Source organism: Poecilia formosa, unplaced genomic scaffold (assembly GCF_000485575.1).
Source record: "Poecilia formosa unplaced genomic scaffold, Poecilia_formosa-5.1.2 Scaffold353, whole genome shotgun sequence".
Lineage (NCBI taxonomy): Eukaryota > Metazoa > Chordata > Actinopteri > Cyprinodontiformes > Poeciliidae > Poecilia > Poecilia formosa.
Genome location: NW_006800292.1, coordinates 134299 through 150687, shown reverse-complemented (window position 1 = coordinate 150687; position 16389 = coordinate 134299). Strand labels below are relative to the sequence as shown.

General features: G+C 38.2%; 1 protein-coding gene across 3 annotated transcripts in view; it reads right to left on the bottom strand.

Annotated features, from left to right (window-relative positions):
• Positions 1–16389, bottom strand: part of hdac4 (histone deacetylase 4) — a 125835-nt gene that overhangs the window by 31426 nt on the left and 78020 nt on the right. For all 3 annotated transcript variants that reach the window (XM_016662005.1, XM_016662007.1, XM_016662006.1), the window contains 9 exons: positions 15392–15520; positions 12932–13038; positions 12052–12171; positions 11540–11753; positions 10540–10757; positions 5149–5430; positions 2352–2538; positions 1859–1992; positions 711–813 (listed from right to left, as the gene is read on the bottom strand). In XM_016662005.1, the coding sequence (XP_016517491.1) occupies positions 711–813; positions 1859–1992; positions 2352–2538; positions 5149–5430; positions 10540–10757; positions 11540–11753; positions 12052–12171; positions 12932–13038; positions 15392–15520 (1494 nt within the window). The remainder of the gene's footprint in view (positions 1–710; positions 814–1858; positions 1993–2351; positions 2539–5148; positions 5431–10539; positions 10758–11539; positions 11754–12051; positions 12172–12931; positions 13039–15391; positions 15521–16389) is intronic.

The following is a 16389-nucleotide window of genomic DNA, read 5'->3' as shown; positions in this document are numbered from 1 at the left end:
TATTACCATTAGGTATTTAAGATCATAATTGGAAGGTGCTTTTATACTTTTACCTTTTGTTGTCCAAAATCAGCCTGTTTTCTGCAGACTGTGTCATTTTAATCACAGCATTTGCATCTCTATCTTTTCCATTAAACCCAGATCTTAACTCTCTTTTGGTATGGAAGCTAAGATCACCACTGGGATCTGCCCCATCATTTTGGGGATTATAAATGTACACCCTAACACGCACGCACGCACGCACGCACGCACGCACACACGCGCGCACGCACGCATGCACGCACACACACCAAGTTCCTTGGCTCCATCTGCACGTTGAGTCCAGATTTAAGTGACAAAGCAGCTTATGTGACTTTCCATTTAACAGCCTTTAAGGGTCCCGACTTTATCGTCACACCTCCACCACTTTATTAGATTGGGCCTTTTGCCTCAGAACGGTTTAAGCATTAAAATAGATTCCTTTAGCAGATGTCACAGATTAATAACATTTACAACAAGTGGAGGTATAAAATCATCTATGTGACAAAGTTACAGGACATGATGGTTGACTGTTTATTAAATAAATGTTAAACTTAAATACAATAACAAGAAATCGTTTGGATTTAGAGACACAACTTATCCAGTAAGTGGACTAATCAAAGGTTAAACCTGCAGGTTTAGGTTCAGCATGTGGGTCAGTTTGGATGCACTGGTGAGGATGCATGTCTTACAGTCTAGTTTCTGTCTCAGCGGGTTGGTTCCGTACAGCTGGACGTGGGGCTCAGAGTGGACCGTCTGCAGCTCCTCCTGTGACGCCTTCCTTCCACGGATACACTGAAACCAGAGGAGGAATCGAGTTTGGACACAGAGCCTCTGATTTTTGACAGGAAGCAGATCACTGCAGCTTCAATTTCTTCAATTAATCAAATATGTATAGATATAGGAAGACTAAATTGTATGAGGCACTCAGAGTGATATGATTACAACCTTAACTTTAAAGTGTTTAAGTTGAGGTAGTCTGATTAAAGCCAAATGTCAGATAACCAGATTAGCACTGCCCTCTTCTGGCAAAAAGCTGCAACAGCAAAGAAAAATCGGACAAGCACAAGAAATACATTTGGCCTTTAGCTTTTCTTTTTTTTGTCTGTTTGAGAATCAACATGACTTTTAAAAACAACAAGAAAAAAACATTATGAATGTGATGAACTTTGTTCAGGGTTACAAACTATTTTTTACACAGTCTATTCAGAAACTGTGTGAAACAAAAACCATCCTTATCTTTTTATGTTAAAACAAATAACCTAAAAATGTATTAATTTTTCTATGGTAAAATACATACATGTGTATGCTAAGTTGTAAAATAACAAAAAAAACAGGCTAATTAAGAACATAAGTTTTAAGTAATTAAACTCAATAATTTGAAGGAGGAGTTCCCATTTGGAATATTTAAAGACTGTTTTCTACTTTTTCAGGACAAAATTGGACCCACTTCTTCCAACTGAATCAGTTTTTAATGATTCTGAAAACTAATTTTATTCCAGATTTGAACACAGATATGCCAAAATTAATCAAACTGAAAAATAGATGAACATTTTCTTCTCACCGATTAAAATAAGATTTCATTTTTTAAAATAAATGAATTAATAGCAATTTTTAAGATTTATTTCATTCATTCAGTTTTTTTTCCATCATATTTCGATCACTTTGACCATTATGGACCTGAGCCACCAATTTAAACCAAAACATCAAGTTTGATATCAATTCAGATTGAAACCAAATTAGAAAACATCAAAGCTATAATTTTTTTAGGATATTTTAACATTTCTTTGCTTATGTAATAACATATTGGTGATTCTGCTGAATGTAAGTGTGGCCTCACCTCACACTGAGCCCTCAGGCCTGTTTCCTGCAGCCGGGACCAGATGCTCTGAATACGGCCGGCATGCTCGGGATGAATGGTGGCGTTGCCGCAGATACACTGATGTTTCTGCATCAAGGAGTCATACACTAGACCTGGAACACAGATAAAAACCGTAAAATACTCTCCATTAATGATATCAATGAAGTAATGCTCATCAGAACACACACAAAAAAATCTTCTGGGTTTAACAGGTTCTGAGAAAATCTAACCTGAGCCTTAAGTTTACAAAAACATGTTGGCATGAATTTGTAATTTTCTTAAATTTTTCCACAGAGGTGGTTGTTGATAAGTATCACTTGACTGTTATTCTCAGTCATATTGTGTGGAAGCAGAAATATGCACTAATTACAGTGAAACCGTTCGTGTTTTTGTACACTTGAAGGTAAACACATTATTTTTAATTTGTGTTGCTTCCACCTGCCTCTGGGTGTAACTGTGTGTTCCCACTGACCTGTGGTGAATCGGTGCTTCACTGGAGGCTCCGGGACGACAATGGGGAAGGAAGCGGAGGCTGGGGATGACTGCGTCCGGGACAGAGGGCGGTGAGCAGCGATGCTGACCGGTAACCCGGCCGCTTCCATGGAGGCTCGGTAGCTGCGCAGCTGGTGGATCCGCTGCTGCTCCAACAGCATCGCCTGCTGCTCTCACACACAAACACACTCCGTTAAGCCTCTGAACAACAGCTGGACTGCAATACTTTTCTGATACCAGAAGATGGCACCAAACACCTCCACTTCTTCCATGTAATATTGCACAGAAAACGTGGATTTCATTTTCATCAAATAAGTTTTTGGCTTCGCATACAAGCAAAATCTATACCCATTTTCACTGAGAGTGTGAACGCATACCAAAGAAATTGCATTAAGTTGCCATCAATCAAACATTTGACAGCTTTGGATCAAAGTGTTTAAAAAGTATCGAGATTCACCTCATGCACACATTTTAGTTCCCATTTTTTGCTCTTACTGAGCCTAAGTGCTGCATCGCACTGATGGGTGTGTCTGCCTGCACTACTCCACGGGCGCCATGGTGACAGTGAGAGGAGTGCCTGATTGAATTTGGCTGAGCAGAAACAGGGATGGGCTGGACCGATGAGGACGCCCTGTCTTGATTGCCTGGGAGCGCGGTCACAAACAGACAGAGTAATACGGAGATTAGCAGCGTACGTTGAGAGATCCGAGAACAAACAATGCTGAGAGGGAAACCTTAATGGTTGGGTAAAAAAGTATTTTGTGTGGGTGGCGAGTATTTATATTCCAAACTTGCTTAAGTCTGAGACCAACCTAAGCGTAATGTGTGGTAATTTTACTATCTTAGTTTCCCGGCATGCACAATTAGCTGTTTCTGTGTACTTCAGCAGAATTAATGTTGCTAAACGTATGGTAAAAAGCAATAAAATATCTCATCAGATGGAATGTGCCTTGCTTATATCGGTGAGATTTTCCATAATAAAACAAGCCACCATGTTCACGAGCTCTAAAGAATGTTCACACCATCGCTTGTTCGGGTGAGAAGAATGCTGCAATTAAAAGTTGGTGGAAGAATGAAAGAGGAACGCTGGAGATCAACAGATGCAGCTTTTTTTTTCTTTTTTTTTTAGTAATTCTTGAAATATAGGAGAAAAACCTAAATAAATGCATCTTTTAGCTCCTCCATGGTCTTTATGAGGACAAGGTGGGGGCAGTTTAATTTATTTATATGCAAAGGAGAAATTATTCACAAGCCTGGCAGATTTAGAGTTGTTCTTTTTATTCAACCAAGAAGTTTGTAAAAAAAACAAAAAAGCTATGTAAAAAGTATAAATATTGAAAACAGGTTTTATTTTCAGTAAAAATTCAATAAAAAGATAAATATTATTTATCCTGGATTTAGTTTAAAACATCCTTGGACTTAACTTATTTTACGCCACATTCTTTTTTAGTTAGTAGTTTTCATGTAATCACTATGTTTACTTTTATTTTTGTAGTAACTTTTGGATATTTAGTTATTAATGTCAGATGTTAGCCAATACTTTTATTTACATATTATTATTTATTACTATGTTCCCGTTATTTATAACTAAGTTAATACATTTATGTTTCAAGCATTTAACTAATTCTGTGAAATTTATCATACCTGTTATGTTTTGTTTTCAGAATTATTTGGGATTAGGGTCATTTTAACATGATGTCTACAGGTGTAGTTTGAGATCACACACTTCAGCACACAGTGTTTTCATCTGAGGTCTCTGGGTGTGATTTTGTGGGTGATCAGTTGTGGTGGCGGTGGGAATGGTTTGTTTTTATTCTTGTATTTTCCGGCTTACTTTAATGCACCTCGGGTTTTACTTATTTGTTCAAGTTGCACTTTTGAAATAAAGTTTGGTTTATTTTTCCAGCTCGCTATATTTAGTGTTTTGAAAGAGGTTTGAAGTTATAAAACTCTTCTGAAATGAATCATCCGACAGTTTGTCATGAATTAAACTCTTTGATAAGGTGATGCAACGTATAATAGCTTTGAAATATGTGTGGAAACTGTTATTCAGCATTCATGTTTTTTTTTATGTGGAACATAACCAAATTATTTCCAAATGGTTCACCTATTCACCTTTTTTCCCCCATAAAGTGAAAAGATACTTGAAAGAAAATGCGGCTTGGGAAGCTGAAATACGTCAGTGTAATGCTACTCGACGCGCCATTGGATGGAGTTTGCAAAGTATTCAATGAACAAACGTTATTGATTTTCCTTGGTGCCGATTACCTGAAACCCCAAAAGCAGAGATATGGAAGAACGGAGATATTAGCTTCTGTGGCAGAGTTAAGATGGTTTCCACTCTATGCACTAATATATTTTAGTAGGCAGTTATAAGTTACAAGATTTTAGAGGAGGTCTTAAGTATGTATTTTAGATTTTTGGAGGTAGTTGTGGTCCACAACCACTGGGATCCAGGGGCCCACTGAACTCAACTAAACTGGTAGTCATAGAACATCTAGGGCTCTTTTGAAATACCGTAGATCTTCCTTAGAACAGTTTGTCACTTCTTGAGGGATCCAGTCAAATCAACCAACTACTGAATCAAACTCTGAATCTAAAAACAAAACCAACTGTTCATAATCATATCTAATTCATTCCTTTTGCAACTAAAATCAACCATATGCTTCATGTAATGAGACACTGACTACTTTCAACTATAATCACTTTCAAATAAATTCAGACAGAAACATTTTAAATGATTTGTGATGTTCTGTCTTCTTAGTTTTCCATCTTACTTGTTTGAACATGAAGTCCTGCTCAGCCTGTCTCTCTCTCTGGTCCCGTTGTTCCCTCTCTTCTTGCTCTTGGAGGTCTGGCGGTTCCTGCTTGATGACCAGACCCCGTATCAACCCCGTTTCCGGCCCAGACGAAGTGGATGATGATGACGAGGATGAGGTGAGTCCCTGGTGCTCCCTGAGCTCCTCTTCCGTCTCCTCTGGGTGACTCTGGTGCTGCCTACCCAGCACAGAGGCTCCAGAGCTGGCAGCTGACACCGGATCGCCAGGCTTGGACATGATCTGGAGAACGAGGAGACAAGAGAGATGAAATTTGGATCTTACAGTGATATGAGTTTTCCAGCCACAAAGTGCCTTTTATGGCATAATCAAGTAACTATTTTACACTTTGAAATTGAGTCTCTGTCTCCTTAAGAAACTCTTGTTCTTTCTGAAACTCTGCCTTCATGAAGTCATCACAACATGGCTCCTCTATAAAGCCTTTAACAATGTTTTTACCAGCATTATACTGAGAGGTTGCTTGTGTAACAAGCTCAGCAGATGTTCCACCAGATGTTTGCTAATTGATGCTGGCTAGTCTGAAGGACCTGAGTGGGAGAGTCACGGGAAAGGGGTGCTCTGTGAGGTGGAGGCTGGGAGGTTTGCAAACCGCATTGGAGGAATTTCATCCTTGAAGGCGGCGCTCGGGCCACCAGGCATTTTGGACAGCTGAATGGTTGCCACAGGAGATGAAAAGATTTCTCAAACATGCAAGAAAGAATCAAAACAACACTACATGTTGTACATGATGAAAAGCTCGGAAAAGACGATTTGACACAATACTGCCCTTCTAAGGGCACCTGAACTAAACCTGCTACACCTAAAAAAAATCCCAAAATATCTGAGGGGCAACAATAGAAAAACCTTTAAAAAGTGGATTTCTTAAATAAAATTGCATGAAGAAAATATATTCCACAACTTTGTGTCCAAAAGTAATCTTTCATTCCCAAAATAACTGATCGATGAGTCTAAGCTCAAAAACAACATAAGAGACCTTGAGTTTAAATAAACATAAAACTAACATTAACCAGACACAGATAAACCTGATCTGTACTCTGAACCAGACCCAGAAATATACTTCCGTTATAACCCCAGACTCGTGGACCCGGGTTCGATCAACACTCTGTGTGTGTGCTTCACCCTTTTACTACAAGAGGCCACTAGAGGGCAGACTAGAGTCGGAACATGGAGAACTCCCAGAAGGTAAAGTTGGGAAAACTAGAACAGGGTGTAGCTTATGCAGCAGATTCAAGAATCTTAGCAGTTACATACTTCATTCTGTTTATATGAAACATTTGAGGACGTGCTCAACACATCCTCCAAAAAGACATAATATGCGAAGAAAGACTCCTAAGAAGTAATTAAAGGCAAATGCGTTTCTGGACCACAGCGACTGTTTATTCTGAACCTTGTGACAGAATCCTTCTGCCTGCTTGTAATTTCATTTTTAAGGTCACCTTGTTTGAACCCAGAAAAACTGAGCTAAGGGGCACGAGGGAGAGACGCAGGGAGATCGCAGGAACTGCGGAGGGGTGACTCTTGTAATCTTGTTGTGGCAGCTGTCCCCGTCGCTGTCGTCAGAGAACTCAACCTTGATGTGCAGGTCATGATTGGACTGGACCAGTTTGTGTGCAGGGATCACACACACATCCACATAAACACACACACACACACACACTTGGCTGGCATGCTGCCCAGGGAACAGTCTATTGACGTCAGAGAACAGGCTCTTGCCTCATCCCAGTCCCTTTTCTCCAAACAAACTCAAAACACTCAACCAGTCCTGCTGCACTGATTCTCACTCTTCTTTTCTTTCATGTTCTGCTCTCTTTTCCTCTTTCTACTCCAGTTTTTTTTCCCTATTGGACAAAAAATAATTGCTGGGGTATGGAGCATAAAGGGGGCAGGCGTTAAATAAGCCTGTTAAGTAAGCCGGAAGATGAGGACAGCATGCAGCGGAAAGAAGAGGTGATTTTATACACAAACACTTGACACTTGTTGACTCAATGTATCCATCTCCCTAACAGGCCTGTACTTGCACATCAATATCACTCGAATATATCACTGTATTGCCTTAGCCCTTTCATGTAATTAAGAGTGGAAAGCAAGTCCGTGTTGGAGTTTTTCCAGGATTGATTGCTTCAGTCCCCCAACTCACTCCCTCTAACCCCCACACCCTTTTTTATTGCTGGCTTGACTAAAATGTGGCCCAGCCAGCAAAGAGGTTGCACATAAGGTTTGCTTTAAGTTCTGTGAAATACAATGAAAGTAACATGCTAACATGAAACAGTTAGTAATGCCACTGCAAAGCAAATCCAGTAGAAACCGCAGGGTTGAAATTAATTTGAATAATTTTAATGTAAGATGGCCCAAATTTGATTCAAAGTAGCTGCGTAGGAATTCAACCTGTTTGCCTAAATGGACAAACAAAATTTAACTAACAAGAAAGTTTTCAGCCATTGTTAGCATAACTAATTAAACTGGAAATAAAAGTTCTCCAATGACATCATTTCAATCATCTGTGAGGCAGATTTTTTTTTTTTACAAAAGTAAAAAATGTCAATCAAGAAGAGAATATTGTTTGCATCTTATATGAAGTTTCTTGTTTGTAATCTAATGTCATTACTCTGACCAAACCTAAAGTGATCGACACTGTGTGTAGAACTTTAACACACAATTTACACAAACAAGAAAAACTTTTATTTGGTTTTATTTAATCAAGGACGATTTCAGGTTTTTAGTTTTCAGTAGCACTGGGGTAATAATTTCTCATAAAAATGTTATAATTTTGTACAATAAAGTGACAAAAATATTACCTTCTAGCTAATTTGATGAACATGTTGGTACCAGCATTATGGATAATGTTTGTAACTAAAATGTTTAATTATTATAAATTAATAAAGAAAAATAGCTGTGTCATGAAAAAAAACCATACTTAAGGCTTAAAGTGACATATTGCTGTAAAGTATGTAATTTGTCATTGGGAGGAAAAAAAAAAACAGGGAGAAAATGTTTCTTCATTATCTTGTGAATGTTATCTATGCTTGTTCCCCAGGAATAATGTGTTCTCAGTTAGAAATGTCATAATTATCTCTAAAATAGGATTTGAGAATAAGGGATAAATTCAAAAAAATATGATGGAGAAAGTACCATGTTTGACTTCTGTGTTGGCTGAAAATAACCCATACAATTTGCAAACATAATCCACGGTTAACAGTAAATTATCAAAATAATGTCAATTTTTACAACTATGATATTTCCAGTTTTTATAACAAATATTCTAGTATGAACATTGAATTGTTTATTACCAAATAAATTGAGTCAAGAATATAACAATATCTATACCAGAAAAATTAATAATTAGATTATTATTTTTTACTCACATACTAAACTATGCAATTAAATATTTGGTTTTAATGTAATATTAGACAATATATGATTTTTTAAAAACTATTATCACTAGCTTTCTGCAGAGCTGTAACATGTTATTCTACCGTCATGTTTAAAGAGAGAAACATGAAAAATGCAAATAAAAATAAAGGTTGGTTGTTGTTTAAACATGTTACACAATAAGGGAGCAAAAAGGAAGCAGCATATAACTTCAAACTGCACAATTATTCATACCATGACCTGAAATATTAGCAGAAAATAACTTTGAGTCGTGTATTTTCTGACTCATTTATATTTTGCCCATTCTGTTGAGCTAGAGTTCACAAACAAAAAGCTTCCTTTTATGCATAACATGAACTTTTGATGTGCACAAATTATATCACAGTAGTAATTATCTATGAAAGAACCAAAACATAAACCCTTGTTGCATCCAGAACAAAGGCATACGCGTTCACTCCAAACAGATGGAAAGCAAACATGGCATGATCTACTCTGGACTGCATTATGTACGGATATTTGAGGTTGGTATCCAAATGAATGCCTGTCGTAAAAATCTAATTAACACTCATCTGCGTCAAACCGTCACATAGAATAAAGGAAGGGATTCCACTTCACACATGGACAGTAAAATTTAAGTATACACTCAAAAAAAGCTCTGATTAGAGGTCGTGGTTTATGGATTTTGGAATCCTTCCTCCATGAAGATATTTTCAACAGTTTCAAAGCAATCAACAAAAAAAGCTTCCATGCAGATAACTTACAGTAAGGCAAAAGTTAGCTTATTGTTTTAGAATAACTACATTATGAGACTTAGCCTGAATGCAGCGCCTTGCAAAAGTATTCGCACTCTTTGAACTTTTCTGCATTTTGTCTTTTACAATTACTTTGTATTTTACAGGGATTTTATTAGATAGACACACACACAAAAAAACCACTTCATAATTGTGAACAGAGAGTATGACACATGCATCCACAATAATAAAAAGTTTAAAAAATCTGAAAGTCTCTCCTGTTTACTCTGGTGCCCCTAAATAAAACCAGAAGAGGCCTAATTAGTCTCCACAGGATAAAATGAACAAAGAGCATCAAGAAGACCCACGAAAAGAGGAAGGGAGTTTTGGAGAAGTTTAAAGAAGAATGAAATCAGACACTGAAGTTTGATTTCCACAAGAAAGAAAATAAACTGCCTGGGAGACAACATGAGCAACTTTTAATCCAGCATAAAAACAACCTTAAGTTGCACTTGAGCTTCACTTAATTAACCTTGAGTGTGGAAGCGCAGGGAGCAACATGCAGCCAGAGAACACAAAGTGATGGACCGTATTCCTTGAGGAACTTCAGAGACACACACACACACACACGCACACATACACACCTACACACACCCGCACACACACAAACGCATCTACACCACAAACAAGCATCTCCTCCCGTCACGCCGCATCTCTCTCAGATCGCACAAACACAGACTTCCACAGCGATGCGGTGAGTCATACTTCCTGTTTGACCTTACATGGTAGAGGCTTTCCCCCGCCCCGCACGCCTGGTTGCCACGGCGACGGCAGGAAGCAGGGACACGGGCACACAGAAAATAAAAAAACAAGACTAAAGACTTGCTGATTGATGGCTGATTCATCCGGCTTGCGGACGGCAAACGAGATTCAAGCACATTAACTGAATCATTTGCAGGTGATTCAAATGCACTTGTACATGAAGTACTGAGCAAAAATCTCCAGTTGATTCTATTCAAATGCTGCTTCAGAGGAGACAGAGTTTTTCATTTCATTCAGGTTTCTTTTTCCTCATACAGTCTGGAGAACTAGTCTGAAGACACAGATATTAGATATTATCCGTGGTTTAAAATATTCCCGATTTGCACCACTATAACTTGCTGCTGTTTGGGTCTGAGACAGGTGTCTGAATGCATTTTTGACAAAGTGCGCATTGGACATGGTGAGATACCTTATTGATGATGTGCGGCGGCTGCTGCTGTTGAAACAGTTGCTTGTGCTTTTCCAGGAACTGCTGATGCTGCTGCTGGACCACCAGCTGCTGCAGGGCCTGCGCCTGTCCGCACGGCTGCTGAGGCAGAGGGGCCGACTGGGTCCTTCCCAGGGGACGGTGGCCCCGCACCAGCTTGGAGACGGTGGGAGACGGGAGAGGCAGACCACCCAGACCGACTGTGGAAAAACAAAGAAATGCTCTTATTGCTGAGCAGCGTTGAATTTTAATTTGCAAGCTTACAGATGGACTAAGGCTCATAAAACAGGCAACTTATTAACTTTCCTCCAAGGCAACATCCAAACAGTGCTTGTTAATATTTTAAAATATCATCATCAGAGCCTAGTAAATAAATTTAAAAACTTAACATTTTATAAGTAAGTTAACTTCTCCCAAATTCATAAGTTTTGATGCTTTTGGCTTAAAACCAAAAAATTAGTTTCACACAAAATAAGAACAGAACAAAAGATCAATAAACCAGTGAAGAAGGATAAGTCACAGGAGTTCATTAGTAAAGAAGCTGGCTGTTTCCAGAACTCTGCATCCAAACATACAAATGGAAAGTTAAGTGGAAGGACAAAAAAGCATATAATCGACTGTCTTGAGAGAAATTTGAAGAAAATCTGTTTCAAAAACTCTGCTGGAAAAATCTGAGAATCTATGGAGTATTATCAAGAAGAAGATCCAACAAAACCAATGAAGTAAAAATAAGCTTCCTTAAAAGTTTAGCAGCCTTTCAGCTTTTAATTGTCCTGATATAACAATTATTTTCTCTGAGAAACTGAATTTTACATTTTTACAACAATAAATATCCGAAATATGTGACTTTTCAATGATCGTTCCAATTCTTTGAAATCCCATTTATAGGAGAGAAATAAATAAAAATGTGCTAATGAAAAAAAAGCGGGGAGTTTAAGATGAAGATAAGAAGGTTTATATAAATGTTGCGGTGGCTGCTGACCCATTGAGCTGTGGCTCTGCTCCATTAGCACCATGTGTTGAAGGAGGGGGTTGTGACCAGCTGCGCCCCCTCCAGGCCCGTCCCTGTCCAACGCCGACGAGGCCAAGTAGGACGGCAGGTGGGAGGTGGGCAGAAAAGCCGGGGCCAGTGGAATGCCCGGCTGCAACGCTGGCAGCGCCAGATGACTCTCGCCATCTTGGTGTCCCGATACCACCTACAAAAGAGACGGAGACGGAAAGGCACGAGAAGACGGAGAAGAAAAGAGGGAGGCAGACAGTCGGAGTGGGAGAACGGTCAAAAAGTGACACGTGGGCAGAGAGATGGAGAGAGATGGTAATGCCAAAAATCTGATATACTGTACACCCACTTGCCAAAAATACAACTCAGCGCCTGTTTCAGCAACCGTTAATTCTGTATCAAACTAAATCAGTTTCCTGTGTTTTTAAATTTATTCCTTTAAGTAACAATCAGGACAGTGTGGGTCATTAATGCTGGTTAGCTTGTTTACTCACAGAGTTTGCAGGGCCAGAGGCAGGCAGTCCTAAAGTGATGTTGGGCAGAGAAGGTGACGTGTAGAGAGACAGCTGGCTGAGTGGACCGTCCCTGGTAGCCAGCCTCTGAATCAGAGAGGCCTGAGCACACATGCACCAAAACAATCTGTTAACAGAAACCTTTTCACAGATATTTACACTGACTTTTGTTTTCTAGAGTTCTGAAACATGAAACCAAAAACTGGAGGTTGCTTTATTTTTCTCTCCTCTACGAGACATTTTTCTTCCCCAGAGAAATGAAAACATTTGTACACAGAGTTCAGAAATTATGCTTTAATTGCATCCCTGAGAAGTCACTGGTTATTTGCCAGTCAAATATAACAAATTCTGAATTGTATTTTGTCATGTTCACTAAATGCAGTGGAAGTGAAAACTCACTTCCTGCTCGTCAATCAACAGCAATTTCTGTGAAGCAACTTGTTTCTGTAAAAATCAGATAAAGGTCAGAGACCAAGTGTTTTGATGTGTGAATGGGCAAAATGAGTCACTTCTTTATTTTCTGTTTCATTTAAAACTGATACCAGTATCAATGGCTATGCTGAAAAGAAAACATGAAAAATCCTAGCAGGAGATGTTAGACTGAAAGTTCATTCAAAAACTGTCTTTAAAAGGGAAAATTGTTATAAAAGCATTTACTGAGACAAACAAAAGAGAATTTTACAAATATTATAAAGCTTGATGAACAAATCAATGGCTTGGTAAAAAAAAAATCTAATCTTATCATAACCCTAGGTTATAATGACTCTGTGGTCACTATGACGATATTGCATTGCATATACCGGGAAGACGAAAGTGTGTCTGCAGTCAGAGGGATGCACACGTGTGCAGCCATCCTGCTCACCTCTCCTGGGCTGGTGGAGATCGGGATCCCATTTTCACTGGGGATGTTACTGGAGCTGTTGTTGGGGGAACTGGGGCCGGAGCCTGGCGCACTGTTGCATGCAGAGTCTGTAATACACACAGCACAGAAACACACGACAGGAATGGTTTAATATGCTGACAAGCAGCTAACTGTTGACTAATGAGTCTACCAGGAAATTATATGACTTTTAGAAGCCAAAGCCAAATAAAATAATTCATTGTATGTTTTTTTTTCTTTTACAAGAGGATTCAATTTAATACAATATGTCACTGGATATCATGCTGATAGTGCAAATCTAATTACAGAGTTTCCCTGTGGACTATCTGCAGAGATTGTTCAGCTTTAATAATGTTATCACTGCTTAGTGATTTTCCTCTTCACGTCATCATTTTAAAGCAATAAATAAAGATAATAAACTGTATTAATGACTACAGTGACATCACCTACATACAGCATCAACTTATTTTGGTATCTTAAAACATGCAGGTTTAGCAGTTGGTTACCATGAGAAAAACTGGCCTGCATGGTGACGTCTACGGCTCGGATTCAGACTTTTTAACAAGCCATGTGGCAGCCAACGTTTTAAAAACCATCTTGCAGAATTGTGTTTTGTTCAACAAGCAAACTGTTTTTCACACTTTACAGAGATATTCAAAGAGAAAGTGAGACAGTACTGGTAGCTGCAGCTCTCCTTCATGTGTGCTGCAGTGGTGTATGTTCCCACACAGGAAGCAGCTCAAACACCAGCCCTTCAATTTTATGACTTTCAAAACAAAGTGCCTCTTTTATCAAACATGAAAAATCTTTTTTTTCTGCAAGTTTCTTGCAGAAAAATTTAAATGGATGTAGAAGTGAAATATGAGCTTAATTTTCAATTATCTGTAAAATGCTGGCATTTAAGACAGATAATCACGAGTTGAGTTCATTGAAGACAGTGGGAATTTTATTTAGCTGTTGATTAATCAACTTAAGGGAACGTGTTTGTTCACGATTCTCATAAAAACATGTTTTTTTTTTTTTTTTAAATAATTGCCAGTTTGCAAACTTGCACTTAAGACTTGCATAGAAATGGATACAACATTAATCACAGTAGTAAAAAAAAATACTTCTTTCTTTTTTTACAAACCTGCAATGGCCAGAAATGAACAATAAAGTTGAATTTAAAGGCATTTTTAGCTGTATGTGGAAATAAATATATATTTTTCCTCCTTGAGATTGTATCTAAATCTTTTTTTTTTAACCAAAACACATGTATAAATGAACAGAAGCACAGAAACACAAATATGCATTTTTTTTGCTAGATGTACATATTCAAATATATATATATAAAAAGAAAAATTATGTTGGAAAGTCTAAAAAACCTACTTTCTACAGCATGGTGATGTGTGGGTTGTGATTTTTTCCCTCAACTAGCATTAAAACCATATTTTTTTCCATTTTGTTCAGTTGTTTGTTTCTTGGAAATGAGCCAAAACTTTGTGTTGCCTGTTTTGGTAGAAACATGAGGACGTGTGAGAATACATAAAACCTAACAGTATTTGCCATGTCAACTAACCAAAGCAACACTGGCATCCATTGAAATTACAGCAGTTTTCTCTGTTCCTACCTATGAAATGCCCATCACATCTCACATAGTCTAAAGTTCCCTAGAGGACACAAAACATACCAACCCCGCTGAGCTGTATGATGTTCATTCAGGAGGCTCGTTATTGTCGAGGCTCACAGACGTACAGCTGAACCCGTTCATGTGTCCTGACAGCAGTATTACTGCCTCTCTCCCCATAAATCCTCATGGTATAGTGAATTACTGTGTCTGTAATTCTCTTCCTCTCTATCTTAACCACAGGAAGCGATTATGTCGCCGTTTATCAGCAGGCCTATCTTCTCTTCACTATGGAATGCCCTATTCTAGCTGTTCAGCTATTTTTATGTGAAATTTTGTTCATTTTGAATCAAAACCAAAGCATGAATTGTTCAAAAGATTTAAGATGTAAATCTTAGAAGATGTAAATCTTCTAAGATTTACATCTTAGAAGAAGATGTAAATCTTCTTCTAAGGTTATAAAGAATAAAAAGAAATGCAAATTTGGGAGATGAGACCTGCAATTTAAGTGAGCTTTGAGGTTCCTCTAAAAGTTAGAACTGTTTCAAATTAGAGCATCAGTGCTGAAAGTTTTCTCAAAGTAACAGTAGAAGCTCATATGTGTAATACTTACAAAATAATACAAATACGTCATTATTTGAAGGCTGTGCTCTTTTGAAATAATGTTCAGTCAAGTCAACATGAAAGGAAATTGCTTTGTAAAAAAATAAAACAAAAAAATTATTTTTAATGTTAAAAGAAATTAATTTTTGTAAAAAATCCACATAAATGTGAAGCACATTAGATGTTTTTAGAGAAATACTTAAGCCTGTTTCTTGCACTGTGCTGTGTCTCACCAGCTATGTCGAGCGATCTCTTCTTGGCAGTAGTGATCGGCCCGTCTTTCCTGCGGAGCAGAGGGCTGCTTCGACGCTCCGTCACTTTCTGCTTCAGCCATGAACGGCGCTTCAGGTTGGGCTCAGATGCTGATGGGACACAAATGAGGAAAAACATTTTAAAACTGAAGTAACATCGTAGAAAAACTCAAAACTTCACTGTAGTTCAAGCTAACTGGAAGAAGTGGCACAGCAGAAGTGAAACTAAAGTTTATACATTTTTAAACTTTAGGGTTAGAATATTATTCAAAATATATAGTCCGTAGTTGGCTTTAAGATTGTATTCAACCACAACTGTACAAATGACACAAATAAAGCATCAATATTTATTCTACAAAATGTAAATACCAATTATCTCCCATTATTCTCTAGATTGGAGAACCACATTTATAAGCAATAACTTGAAGTAGTTATATTCTGTCTGACTTTATGACTGCCCCACTTTCTTTACAATGTTGCTTTGCAAGCACTTATTTCTGCTAAGCTTTTTAACTGTCACCCCCAAACACTTACATGTAAGTCAACTGGTTCATGAGTTACACCGATACCAACTGCTTCATGGTCAAACTTATTTCATTTGGTATCCTCTGTCCAAAAGACATTGTTACAAAATTATTATTCTTTACTCAGTTCAAACTTAACAGAAGTCATGGGGCCATGTTCTTTTAAGGTCGAGGAAAGCTGAGCGTTGAGATCATGCAAAATCAATTCATAAAGACCCCCAGGCTGGGATTCAAACCCAGGACCTTCTTGCTGCAAGGCAACAGTACAACCAACTGTGCCACTGCGCAGACCTCAATGTACAAATATTGAAAGAAATGCAGCTTGGGAAGCTGAAATATGTAGGTCCAATCCTTTCTGACTGAAACTGCCAATCCATCAGCAGCATTTATGTCCCTTGAGACTGATTGGCTCTATCCCTCAAAAGCGTAGTTAAGACTGTGTACAATGGAAAGCTT